Genomic DNA, 14275 nt, shown 5'->3' on the forward strand with positions numbered 1-14275 from the left:
TCTGATTCCAAAATAAACACCAAAAATTTAACAAATCTCTTGACAATTACTTACTAAAGAGTACCTGGTAATAGCAGGCACCTGTTTTAAAGCCACCAAAAGAAAGTACTTGCCCACTGTTCACCTTTTCACATACAGAAAACCAAGTTGTAGAGCTTGTCCTTTAGAGAAATCAAGAGTTTGAATGGGTTAAAGTGCAGAATAGAGTGGAAAAAGGACCTGGGAAAGGCTAATAAATATGCTTATCTGGATGCAGCCTCTAGCTACAAAAATCCTTAGGTCACTCTGAATCTGGGAGGATCCAATGCTGGGGACAGATTGCTTTGAATGTGTCCTGTTCCTTCTGCTTTTCTTCTCCAACCTACCATTAGTGGCCACTGTCTGAGATGGATGGCATTGGAAGGGGGCTTTGGTCTGACCCAGAGTGGTTGTTACAAGTTTGTATAGCAGTTGTCTGCTGTGGGATTCCAGTGATTTACAAGGGCTTGAATGTGGGTTTTGCTGGCTAACTTTATAGACTTCTTGTGCCAGTTCACAGGAGTAAGTTGACTTTTGTCATAGCGTAATGCTGTTAAAAACAAACTTTGTATTCTAGGAAGTGGAATCCTGTCTTAACTTGGGAAAAAAAAACCCACCATATTATGCTGCACATGCACTAGTAGGTGTCTGTTTCAGTCCAGTGATTGTATTGAAATGTCATAGAGCATATGATGTACATGTGACATTTGTGCTGTGCAGTAACACAGTGCTTCTTTTGCTTTTGTTTCCTGACTAGGGAAGAGGACAAGAACATTTTTGATTACTGCAGAGAAAACAACATTGACTATGTAACCAAAGCCATTCAATCAAAAAAAGTGGATGTGAATGCTGCAGATGAGGAGGTATGGAGAGAAAAAGATAATCATCTTTTAACTGTTTTGTGTGTTAATTCAGTGCCACTCCTTTACAAAATTCTCTGGTCTGTCTAGCTGCTGTAATATCTTGTTAAAACAAATACTTGGTCATTAAGACAGGGTTAATCTATTTGAAAATAGGTTTCAATTGTGTTTCTAGTAGTGTGGATGTGCTAACTGATGCTGTAGCATATCAGAAACTTACATTCTATATTATCTTCAGCAATGCCATCAGCTACTTGCAGGATAACATCTGCTGAATATCTCCCTTTTCTCAGCTTGTATATTAAATGTGATCAAATAGAAGTAGGATGTGAGGCAAATAGCTTTTTTGACTGATGAACTATTCACAGCTGAAGTAATATTTCTGCCATGCCAACAGCATTTAATTGTTTCCAAGATGGGAGGACAAATGAGTGATACCAGCTTTCCAACTTCACAAAAACAGTGACATTGTCCAGGCTTTCTCTGCTCATCAAGCTCAAAACAATGTTTCCCCATAAGGGGGGTAATGCAGGCATTGTCAAAAACCTCAAGTAAATAAGGGTTTAAAATTGTCAATTAGCTTGATCTCTTTCTTAGTGAAAGTAGATACCTGGTGTGGACAGTTTATATCCTTCAGAAAATATAGTGGTATCAGCTTTATCATCTTGGTTTTGATGCATGCTGCCACCTAGCCCTGCTTGTGGTCCATGCTGCTTTTGCCTGCTGCTTTCCAACACATTGTGTTCTGGTGAACAGATGAAGTGCTTACGCATTCATAGACTGAGACGCCACAAATTCAGTTGGGTTCTGCAGTAGCACTAAGCAGATTTCTGCCCTCTGAGCCATGACAGCCCCGGCTGGGGCTCTGAATGCTGATGGCAGGGCCTTTTATTATTAATCAGGAATTCATATGAATTAATTTTCAGAGGAGAGGAGAAGAGAGATGGTGTTTATGATCGGGATTGGAATTTTGCATCATAAATTCAATGAACTGAAACTGTCATGTACCACATAGTCGCTGCAAGCGCCATTACTGAGCTTCATCCCTCCTTCCGCCGATCACAGGTTGCGGAAGTAAATGTCCAGGGCAGTTCCACAGAACATGACTGAATCCCTTTCATTAATAAAAGCTCATTTTTGGAGATCGCACACTTGCAATAACTATATAATAACATTATGTTAGCACTACTTCATTTCCACTGGCAAGATGCTCTTTTGTAGTTAGCAGTGTTCAGAAACTCATACCATCCTTTGTGTTCAAGCAGCAGATGTGCTTGTTCTCAGGCAAAATATTTACAAAAGAAAAAGTTGAAAGTTACAATATTTTTGTGTTCTAACAACATAAATGTTTTGAGTCAGACCTGAAGTCAGCCAAATGATGTCATCTTTGGGAATTATCCACAAGTTTCTAATATGAGAGAAGACCTACTTCTGAACTAATGGGTATTAGCACATGACTATTGCAGAGTATGCAATTGCTTCAGCACAGGTAAGAGCTGAAAAGCCTACCTACCTGTGAATGCCTCATGGGAAGGTTCCTACTGGTGCAGAATTCCCCTGTAGATGAAATTCTCACATCCTCAGTGATTTCTGGCTTACCCCAGCAAATGCTTAACCGGGGAAGTAAGAAATTTTTATTTTTTTTAATCCAAACATAGTTTCCATAATCTGGAGGGTAGCTTATTTTCCAGCATTGTGCAGGTTGATTGAAGTTTTAGAACCCATTTTAGACTAGACATAACCCAGACTGAGCCGTTGGTAGAGTGAAGTGTATGCAAGCATAATCTTGTCATTCTTATTAACTGTTTTAGTGTTACTGTATAAATGCATCCTGCCATATCCAAAGATGCCTCTCCTAGCCCTCTGACCATAACTCACAGTGTCAATCCTTTGATTTAAATGCATATAAATTTAAAATGGCAGCAGGGACAGATACATGAAAGAGTTAACTTGTCATGAAACAAAATCTACTGAAGCACCGAACAGTCTGGCACTAAACTGTAGCGACACTAGGCTCAGCCTTTGCTTGTACAATAAAGGCTTGTCTGAGTCTGTAAGGTGTTTAGATTTTTATTTTTAGGTGATGCATTAGTACCTTACCTAATTGTATCCCTTCATTTGTGCAAACAAGTTAGTGAAAGGTGAAGAGGAATCCAAAATGAAAATGAAAAATGGGGACAAACCAACTTACTTCAAGAAAAAGGATATCAGAAAGGGCAACAGAAACCTTTGGGATTTAGATAGATGGCAACTTTAAAGCATAAGTGGTCTTCTCCTCACAAGAAATAAAAGATCTTCATGTGCAGCATTCAAGTCAGCATACCTGCTAACAGTTTGGAAATAATAATCTTCAATTTAGAATTAAACAAAGAATCTAATGACAGTAATCATGTACAAGCTTCCATTTACTGTATCTAAATTGTCTGGAGTTCAACGGAATAGCTTGCATTCACTTAGAAGTAGCACAGACTAAAACAACCTGTTTCTCTTGTGTATGTCAGCAGGACTAATGAAATAAGAAATGGTCTGTGGCTGTGAAGTCGCCACAGGCACATCCTGGTAGTATGGGTTGCTTGCTGCCTTTTTGAGAACAATATTTGTTCAAGTTATAACAAACCAGAAAGTGCTCAGAGGCATAGATGAGTTGCTTTTGCTATTTGTGCCAAGGGCTGTGAAAGTTATAGATAGAGAATTTATTTTTAATTGTTGGAGAAATCTGAGTAAGCAAACACGTTACCTATGTACAATATTTAAGCTACTGCCAAAACTTTAATGAAAGGCGTCTGAAATGATGCTTGCTTAGTCCCTAGTCCTTGTGCTTCTGAGATAGCAAATGCCAAATTGGTGCCTGCTTGCCAAGGAAAGGACAAGGGAGAAAAAAGTGGATTTGAAGAAAGATCACATACTTCTGGATTTACAGGCTTAGTCCCATTAGAAAGACTTCCTCAAATGTTTCAAAGGTGTGAAAGCAATTGACTTCCAAATCAAATCTGAAGTTTCCCTCTATAATTGCAACAACAGCCCTTCTGTTCACTATTTTTCCTACTAGGGTGGGATGCAGCCATTCTATATATATTTCCTCTTAATTACCAGTAATAAAACACTTGCCACAAGTTAGAGTGGCTCTTATTGCCATACAGCCGTTACAGCTGCAAACATCATGCCTAGAAGTATAGCTTAATATTGTAGCGCATCATTCAGTTTAGCTTTGTTCTCCTCTTTCTCTGCGTTGGCTAATTGATGTGAAAATCATTCCCATCCGCTTGTCTGCTGAGACTCAGTATATCGGAGACAAATCCTTGTCCTGTGCTTTGTTTGTGAACACCCTGTGACTTCGAGCTGAGCAAAATTGATGTGTTGCTGGCTTGAGAAGTGCTGCAGAAGCTGGCCAAGCTGGCAGCAGTTATCCAAGCAAAGCATAGAAGAGTTAAGAGGCAGTGTTAGTGCAGTGGAGCTATTTTTATGCTCTTTTTATTAAACAATTCAAAGGCAGGGGGAAATGCATCCTCTCAAGTAACTTCTGCAACAATTGTGTTTGAATTGCACAGAGGGAGTACCTTGATGTTGCCTGCATTTAGTCTAGACCTCACTACTGCAGTGATTTCCTATATGAAATTATTCATACTGCTTTGAATCTCACTGCTTAATTAAATGGTCATATGGGAAGTGCGATCTGTGGCTTTTAAGATTTCTGCCATGTTATTTAAAAACACAAACACAAGTTATATGCTGATATAAAGCAGCAGCTGTGCAGACTAAAGAATTTTTCAATGTTCATAGGCAATATCCATGCTATGCAAAGAGTTGTATTGCACATTCATTTTAAGTTTATCTTACTGCTAAGGGTAGGATGTGGAAGGAAGACATGGGAAACAAGTGGGCTTTGTAGCTGTATATTGCTTTAAGTACATTGGCTAGAACTCCCGAGCATTTTGATTTGCCTGGTACTATGCACACAGTAGTGAGTATTATATACAAATATGCAGATGCTTTTTGTTATGCAATAAGTAGGTTGAGATTCTTCTGCACGTATTTTTACTTATTTATCAGATGGTGTGCTCTTGTACAGGTCTCCAAAGTCCCTTATACCCTGTGTTTAGGGTATAGCATGCCACAAGGATGCAGACATTTCTTGGGTGGAACGTGTCATCTTTTTAATAGTGCACAATTACAATGCAGAGCCATTTAAGTCACTAATTGGAAAATATTGTATCCATTTAGAATTACAGAGAAAATATATAGGTAAGCAGTGTGTAATTATCCAAAGTGGAATTGGCCCAAGACTTGAAATCCATACTCCTGCAAATAGCGCAAGGAGATTTTTAATGACTATAGATAATCAGACTTCAGTTTTTTGTCTTGTTCAAAAGGCAACATTTGCAGCAGGACCAGCCTCCAGTGTCATGTGAAGGAACCAGTTGCACAGTGCTGCAGTATCCTTGAGCTGGCAGCATTGGCAGCACTGTCTCTCACAATCTGTTGGTTTACATTTATTGGTCCCAGCCAATTTCAGCAACAATAAAATAAGATTCTACTTGTCCAGAGAGAAATGCAAACCAACCTATTATAGCCACTAATCTGTAACATGAATTTTGCTATAAAGGATAGAAATGTCTGTTATTGTGAATTGCACAGTAATTACACATGTAATTACAGTATTATTCCCCTAGATATGCAAAGCGAAATGGAAATAATCTGTTGATTATTGCTATTGTGCCTGTTGCAGATAGTGTTTCTTTCTTTCAAAATAAACCTCTGTGGCAGGAGGTTTAAAATTGTATTCTTTCCTCCTTTTAGACTTTGATAGTGGTGTTGAGTACAAGAACATTAATCATTAAATGGCCTATGGATGTAAGCAGTACTTCCATAGAAAGTCATTGTGAGAATATTCATTCTAACTCAAGGTTAATTAATGTAACATTAAAATTATGTGTTACAAAAATTAACTACTTCCTGAGTCAAAAAGCATGCATTTCCTGACTTGAAAACATGTTCTTCCTCTGCTGCCCTGCCCAAGAATATCCAGCAGAAGCAGTGTGAGCTTTCGTTGCAGGTGTCTTCTGCCACTCCTGCTGTTCTGGCACCGTGGTCGGAAAATTGTCTCATAGTTCTCATTAGTAGATAAATTAGTTCCTTACTTTGTTCCTCACTGCTCTGTCATGAGATTTATAACTGGGCGTGGGCTAATTTAACTGATTTAATCTGTGAATGTCTGTGACTGTTTACTGTAGCATAATGGAAAACAAAGGTTGATCTGACAGTGTCACAGCTGGGGGGATGATTTCCTGGTCATCTACAGGGTGATTCCAAGGAATTCCCTGTAAGTGTGCCACACTTGCTGTTCTAGCTCAGAGAGGCGCCCATGAACCTAACCACAAAAGCTTGGCTTCACTTGACTACTTCCTTAGCCCATTCTGAGGCCATCTGTGCTTTCAGTTGTGTGTGTCTGCCCTCAGGCGGGTCCTAAGCCTCATTCCTGTGTCCTTTACAGGCAGGAAGATCTAAACTTCCATTGCATGTCCTCCTGTGGTGGCAGAGGCATGCAGTGAGACTTAAGTTGTGCAGAGACTTGTAGAAAGGGGATGGGAAGAAAACTGCAGAGGTTTTGTGGGGGGCTGGAGGCATGGAGTCAGCAGCCCGTGTTGCAGAGCTGGGAACAGGACAGTCATGGGTGATGCCTGCTCAAATGCCCAGTTTTAATCTTCTGTTGCAGCAGAGGCAGGGTTGTGGGTTGAGTGTTTTGGACCTGCCAGAGAAAAGAGCTTCTGGGCAGTTGGTGTTCAGGTGACTTAGGCAGCATTGAAAATGTTATCTTTACAGTGTCAGTCATTGCTCCCAGAAAAGTCAGAAGTGTCAAAATCCCAAGTCTGTATAGGAAAACAAGCCATTTTGTCATGGCTCCTGCTTTTCATTCCTTGCTTACTTTTTCCCTCTGTTTTTTATTTGTTTGTTAGGGTTTGATTTTTTTTTTTTTTTTTATGCTGGCTTGTGGGTTTGATGCTAAATTAATAAAAATTGAACTGTGTGTCACTTTTAACACTTCTATAATTATTCTGTAAGTCCAAATGAGGAGCAATAATATGTTACATACTAATACTAGTGGAGCTTTTTTTAAAAAAGTCTGGTAATTTTGTTATTGGTGCTCAATACTTAATAGCAAGACTGTGATTCTCTGTGCTTCTTTTGGCTGGCTTTCTTAATTTTCTCCTGGATGTTGTAGGGTCGGGCACTGCTTCACTGGGCATGTGACAGGGGACACAAGGAGCTGGTTACCGTACTGTTACAACATGCTGCTGATGTTAACAGCCAGGTAAGAAAGGACTACGAATTTTAATATGATCAATATGTTATGTAGCCACTTGACCAAATGTTTCACATGAAATGGAATTCTCCCAAAACTCCATAGCAAGTTCTCTCAGGATACGTATCACAGAGAAGAACATCGAAAAAGGTAACCTCAGAAAAATAACAGAATTTGGTTGCACGAAGTACATAGTAATAAAGGGCCTTTTTCCATTCCTGGTGAAACTTCTCCTTGCAGTAAAATTGTTTTAACACCTTGGCTGTGGCTTCCAATGTGACTCGTGGTACTGATGGCAAGAGGGATTTCCTGCGCGAGGTGTTTGATAGGTTCTTACAGAAAGTGCATTTTCTAGTGTATTTTTTGTAATGTTACACTCTCAGCAGAGCTTAGTAAACTAATGGAAAGAGAATACCGCTTTGCCTAGCAGAAAAGCATGTGATAAGTGCCTGGTTTTGGCAGAGCATGCCACAGGAGGAAGTGATGCTTCATGTCACAACGTGGTGGGCATATGACAGCTACAGTAGGATCTCGGTATTGATTGAGGGCAAAGTCAAACAGCTTATACCATTTCCATGCTCACATACCCACCTCACCCCCTTGGGAGTCACTGTTTCTAGCACAATTTGACTTAAAATAAAGCAGCTTTTTTAGCCAATACACTATGCAGCTCATGTGTCTGAGTTTAACTAGAAGCAGTTTTATGGCACCTTAATAGACCAGCCAATGAACTGCATTGTGCTTTGCAAGTGATTCATTCCAGCCAACCAGCTTGAGTCTGCCTGTGCTCATGAGTCAATGTTCCTAGTTTTGTCAGATTGTTGTAGTTAAGGGTTGACCTGTGTAAATGAGATCATGTTTGGAAATAATTGTCCAATCTATTTCTGTTGAATTATGATTGACTGCTCTTGACCAGCATGGCACTTATTGGCTTTGCTCTCCTGCCCAGTTTGGGCATAGATACACCTCTGCTGACGAATTTGCTAGCTCTTACCAGTGAGATCTTGGGCAGCCTTGCGATAAATGCTTCAGAAATTTGTAAGAGGTGAACCTTATGCACACTTGCAATCTGAAGACTTGTCAGCAGACCTGTAGGGTTCACAGGCTAGAAATAGCTGTGCTGGTATTTAGCACACATGGAATTGGTTTAAAAAAAAAAAAAGTCTTTCTTGCCTTTGCCTTGTATTAGGAAGCATGGCTTCACAGTAGCTAGGGAGAGCCATGTCTTCATGCTTAGATGTTGGGTGATTTCAGTTGTAATGGATTTTATGAGAGTTTTCCCTTACACTGAAGAGGGGCAGGGGAGCCGGTACAAATGATGAGCTTTACATGCCTCACTGTTGAGACCAGTTAGTTGCCTTTCACTTGGAGCAAGTGAGCGATGTGTCAGATACACATGGGAATAGCTTTGCATTGAAATTGGGGTGGAGTCAGGTCAGACACCTGCCAGTCCCTTTTGCCCTGCCAGCCTGGGAGATGGTTCTGTTTGTGATGCTGTACCACTGCAGCAGTCTGAAAAGTCACCCCTCTTTGTCGCTTGTCTCATTTCTTTGGAGGTGAAGTCTGAGTTGTAAAAGAAAAGGCTGAAGGGAGAGTCATCTTGGTTTTCCCTGAGTATTAATTTTCTGTTAAATTCTTATCGTGTTTTTCTTTTTGATCTATTGCACATTTTCTAACCAGATGATTTTTGGCCAGTAACAAAAGGTTAATAATAGCCGTAAAAAGAAAATCAATCTTTGATTTTTATTTTTTTCCCCCACCAAGGTAATAAAGGAGAATTTTTAGAAAGGTCTCTGTTTGCATGTAGGTATGTTCCCAGAGAAAGCAGACACATTTTTATTCTCAGTCATATATAAATTGCAATAACATTTCAAGACTTTGTGACCTAATGTTTATTTCTCTTTTTTTATTTTGACCTTTACCCTGTAAGAACTCATCCAAAGCAAGAGCAGAAGGAATTTTAAGAGCAATCAGAAGAAGAAGGGAGAGGGAAAAAGCCTGGCTTCTTAACAGGTCATAAACACCACAGTGCCTGTTATACAGTACCAGTGGGTTAGGTGTAAGGGAATCTCTGGTAACTTGAATCAGTGGCACTATTACTTCAGAGCAGTGTGCTCTCAGTAGAGGTTCCCTTCACAGGCTGCATGCAGCATCTCTGCCAGGGCCCAGGGCATACAAGCAGCCTCTGCAGTTTCCACCCACTGCTGAGCAATTCAGGTGTTTTTGTCTTCTTCAATTTTGCAGCAGTACCTGCATGCAAGCAGTGTAAAAGATAAAGAATGAATTTGGGATTATGCTGGTTATGAGCATATAGCAAAGGAGAAAAATGCTATAAAACAGTTTATTTTTTTAAATTGCCTGTGTTTTTTGTATGCTTCTTAAAAGTTAGTCAGACAGCACGACAGATTTATGTTCTCTTCCATTACCTTTTTAATAAATGCTCTTCCATCTTGGCTCTCTTGGAATGTGCTAAAGGATTTAGCTGCTCTAAGCAGACTCTGACAGTGGTGCTCTGCTAGGCCGCCTGGAGTGAAGCATACCAGTTCATTGTGCCCACAGATGCGCTTTATTCACTTTTTGCTGCTTTATTTTAGTTATCTTTGTACTATCTATTGTCAAAGTACTAGCAGCTTCTGGATCAAGAGGCTCTGCAAGAGTCAACTTACTGCTCTTTGTTGATAAACAGACAGCTTGGGAGCAGGAGGAGAGGTTGGTTGGCCCTCTTCGTTCGTGTAGCATGCTCGAAACTGCTTTAATTCTGGAAATAACCACACTGCAATGTGGACTGCAGTGGTCCAGCGGCTGTGCTTTTTGTTTTAAACAGTGGTACTGCAGTTTCAAAAGGGTAGTTCACTAATGTCACTGAAAAGCTACAGCCATTGAGTTCTCTGATTGTTCATAATTAACTCTAATAGCACATTTGAAAAGAGGTGGTAAGCGATTGCCATGGGCAAGGGGATACAGAAAGGCAACAGGCTGTTCTACTTTGTTGAAAGGTAGAAAAAAGGAGCATTTGTGTAATTGAATTACCTAAATCTTCAGAGCCAGAGGCCATTTCAAAGTGGGTGGTGATATGGTATTTTGGAACTCTGCTGGAAGTATCCAGAGCTTGGGGCTCAGTCTGAAAACGGCCTTCTTCCACTGGAACCGTTTGCCTAAAATGTAGGCTTCTAATTGAAAAGGAAGGGGAATATATTCATATCAGTTATGAAGCAGGTCAGCAACATGATTATAATATCTATTTCTAGCTTTAAAATGTATGAAGATGTGGATAAGCTTTACTTGCACAGGATGAGCAACAAAGGAAAACCTTTTTCCCCTACAGGGAGAGATATTCCTTACAGTGTTTTCTCTGGCCTTGGAAAGGAGGTTTTCTGGGGAGGCACTGGATGCAAATTGTGCTGGACTGCATCCCAGCTTTGTGCTCCCCTGCAGCTGCACCATGGCATCCTCAGTGCTCCCCCTGCCAGGAACAGCAAGCTGGCCTGGTTGGAGAATTTATTCGTCTTCATTTGTATCTGGTGGTGCAGTGCCAGTGTGGAGGAGACAGCAGAACTCGGCTCTGCCCCCCGATGTTCAACAAGCTTTCAGGGGGGGTTCCTTTAGTGTATTTAGGGGAAGTTTAGGCACAGTGTACTGATTACACACTCTTAGGTGGAAGATCGCTCTTGGGGCGGGATCTGTCTGGTCACCTTCTCCTGCAAGAGCAAGGCAAGTAAGGCAGTTTGAAAAGGAGGATTTTGTCCTCTGGTGCAAAAGTCACACGTGATTGCTTGTCCTGTGCAGGGAGCATTGCAGGTATACAAATTATTAGTGCTGTTTTAAGAAAGATGAAGGGCATCACAGTATGGTGATTATTCAATGAGAGAGAGAAGGACATCAAAACAGAAGACCATAGACTCTCCTCCTGGACTTGCTGTGGCTGCACCTTGTTCCATTTGTGGATACTCTGCTCCAAAATAATAATCTGTGTGTTTAGGATGTGCCCTTGGGAATGCATGCAGAACAGTCCTGGAGTGATTGCCACAAATCAGTTCACTTTGAAAAAAATTTTCAAGCCTATCTTGCCACTTGAACAAGTCTTCAAATAAATACTGTTATTTTTAAGTGGAACTGTATCTCTTGGCACAGGAGAGATAATTGAGATCTCTGTACATGTCTATGTAGTAGAACAGCTGAGTTAAAATTGTATCTAGGTATTATTTTATGATTTTTAAACTAAATAATTGTACAGTTCTGTTAATCATCAGTGCTATGCTAATAATCTGTGTATGCTAAAATTGTGCTATGACAAGGATGAAAAAAACCTATAACTTGTCTTCAGTTTTTATTTGCTGACCTTTCACTTTCCTAGTAAAGGTGCAGATCACTGATCTGAGATTTTCAACTGCTTGCCAACAAGTTCTCAAGGGTCACCCGTGGACCCTTAGCGGTTTGACAAGGCAACTTGAGAAGGAAAACTGAAACCCATCAGAATAGAAAATCTGTTGCTATTATATGCAGATTTTTAATTTATTTTATCTACTTTATTTTTATTTTATTAATATACACTAGTAATTTCAGTGAAAAGCACCTTGTGTCTGTGCTGTCTGCAGAGAAGACCTGGTTGCTTTTAGTGCTGATGTATCTGTATCTTGTACCAATTCATGCAAGGCTGTACAGCTGTCTGAAGTCATGCTTTCTGGTATGATTTTGGGTTAGCTGGATTTTTCTTTTTTCTTTTTTTTTTTTTTTCTTTTTTTCTTTTTTCCTAAAAGATGTCTAGAGTAGCAGGAAGAATGTGGCTGCCTCCCCAGCTTTTTTTCCCAGTCCCCTGCAGCACATCGCTTGCAGACAGCCACTTTCCTCTTGTCTATTTGCATGCTAACACACTTGTGAGTCAGAAGGCTTCTGGAGATGGGGACATGGAGTAGCCGTTCCCTTAGAAATACTTTCACTCACATCCTCTTAGGGGAAAAAAAAAAAAAGGGAAAAAAATCTTTTCAAATGAAGACAATACAAACATAATAAATGGCAAGGAGGGTTCATCTCCCTCATGACTCAATCCTTCTCAAACAACATTATTATTGACTGGCCTATTGGTTGCCAAAAAAGAAAATCAATTGTACTAGAAGTAGTTACTGGGCCACAGATCACGGTCCTAACCCAGCAGAGACAGGTTGATTTTTATCAACTATCCAAAGACCAATTTCCACCATTAGCTAAAAATGAAGTCAAAATTATGGATATGTTAAAAATTGCTAAGATGGGGGATCTGTTGGTTTTGTTTTATTTGTATGTTTTTTTCTATTTTCCTGTGTGACTCTAAAAGCATTGTGTCTATATAGAATAAAAAGCAAGGGAAAAAAACAAAAAACAAAAAAACCCCGAGGAAAAGTCAGGGCTCCTTGCCTGCCTTTTTCAGTATTGCTCATTTTGATTTCACAGCAAGAGTACAAACTGCTTCAGTCTTTGCATGGGCCTTGTGTTGGAGTCATTGCATAGACATTTAAAAATCAAGCTGGTCTTGGCAAACACACATCCCTGCCTCTCGCACCAAATATAGGTCATGCCCTCATTTTTCTGTATCTATAGGGAGATGTTGCAGCAGTGTGGGCATCTTGACTGTTCTGACCAAGGACCAAAGTTCCAAGGCTGTATCTACACAACTTTCCCCCTCCCCACTGAATATGTTGTGTGCATCCATGCAGCCTACCACCTCTGCTGCAAGCTAATCAGCACAAACACACTTGTAGGTAGGATGCCAGCTGCCAAAGTACTCTGCTATTATGACCATTCTCTGAACCTGGCTGAGATTAAAAAGGAAAATGTCTGAGCCTTGTGCCCTTGCAGCTAATGTCCCTGGTATAAATTTTCCCCTAAATATGCTAAAAGCTTGGCTCATAAAGCCAGAAGGGATCCTGTCCCAGATCTGATGATTGCTGCAGAGGGTTTGGCATAGTTACGCTCTCAGTAAGCAAAGGATGTTGCAGGTACTGCTGAATTGACCATTGCTGCAGTAGGAAGGTAGAGTGTCAAATAAATGGAGACCCTGTTTAAACGAAGATGAAATGCAAAGCAATGAGAGCAGAATTATTAACCATGATAGTTTTCTTCTTTCCTTATACCCACTCCCTCCAGTCCCTGTCTCAGTATTTCTGTAGTCAGCTTTGTCAGGCAGGTCTAAAGACTGCAGGCTTATACCCCTTCAGTCTTGACATTGTTGCCAATGGGTGTGAAAGCCATTAGCCAAAAGAAAGGAGAGATCTGCTTAGTGACAGAGGGTAGCTTTCTACATTAAAGCATTGACATACTGCCAGTCACACAGTTATTAGAAGTGGCACAGCTCCATGTCTCTCCTGTGGGTCTCTCTGTGGAATGTAGATTGGCAGCAGGTTGAATGTTAAATGGTCACCACTCAGCAGATGCTGATTTTACCTACTAGGAGAAAAGTCCCTTTCAGCAAAAACATTTGCAAAATATTTGCAGCTCTGAATACATGCTTGGAGATGCAGAGATTTATCCCTAGTTTACTCTCCAGCTTCTGAAGACACCTCAAGCCTCATCAACAGAAATTGTAGGTTGTACAGATGATACTTGCTTCTGCTTGTGCAGGCTAGGGTTTGGTTTTATTTTTCCATTGTTTCTTCCCATCTTCCAGCTTGATATGTACAGTCTTTGTTTCTTCTGCTCCCTGTAGACATATGAATCATTGCTTTATTGCTGGTGCAGCAAAGCAGTTGGCACTCTTTCTCAGGCAGTATGCGTGCAGCATTGCCTGCAAAGCAGGCTTACCAGCTGAGAAAGCAACTGCAGGCTTCTGTGATGTTCCAGCAGTGGTTTCAGGGTCTGCGCACAGTCCTTTCAACCACTACATGCAAAATGTTTGAAAAGAAAAATCCAAGGGCTGGTCCTGAAAAAACAGGCAGTGGTCTTTGCTGCTGCACCCGCAAGATCTAAAGCTTCTTTCAGGGTAATCAAAATGCAGGGTTTAAAGCTGGGGACTGAGGATAGCCGCACATGTTAGTGGATTGCTGTGAGAGTGCATGGCTTGTGGCCATCACCTGGTATTGAGGGCTGTGTTGTGCAGAGTGATGCACTTTCCGTGGACCCTGCT

General features: G+C 40.6%; 1 protein-coding gene across 2 annotated transcripts in view; it reads left to right on the top strand.

Annotated features, from left to right (window-relative positions):
• The window catches only part of ACBD6 (acyl-CoA binding domain containing 6), an 86339-nt gene that overhangs the window by 35636 nt on the left and 36428 nt on the right, over positions 1 to 14275 (top strand). For both annotated transcript variants that reach the window (XM_057427063.1, XM_057427062.1), the window contains 2 exons: positions 776 to 881; positions 7099 to 7188. In XM_057427063.1, the coding sequence (XP_057283046.1) occupies positions 776 to 881; positions 7099 to 7188 (196 nt within the window). The remainder of the gene's footprint in view (positions 1 to 775; positions 882 to 7098; positions 7189 to 14275) is intronic.

Source organism: Pezoporus wallicus, unplaced genomic scaffold (genome assembly GCF_028554395.1).
Source record: "Pezoporus wallicus isolate ANWC-B61680 ecotype Strahan unplaced genomic scaffold, APGP_CSIRO_Pwel_v1 scaffold_7107, whole genome shotgun sequence".
Classification (NCBI taxonomy): domain Eukaryota; kingdom Metazoa; phylum Chordata; class Aves; order Psittaciformes; family Psittacidae; genus Pezoporus; species Pezoporus wallicus.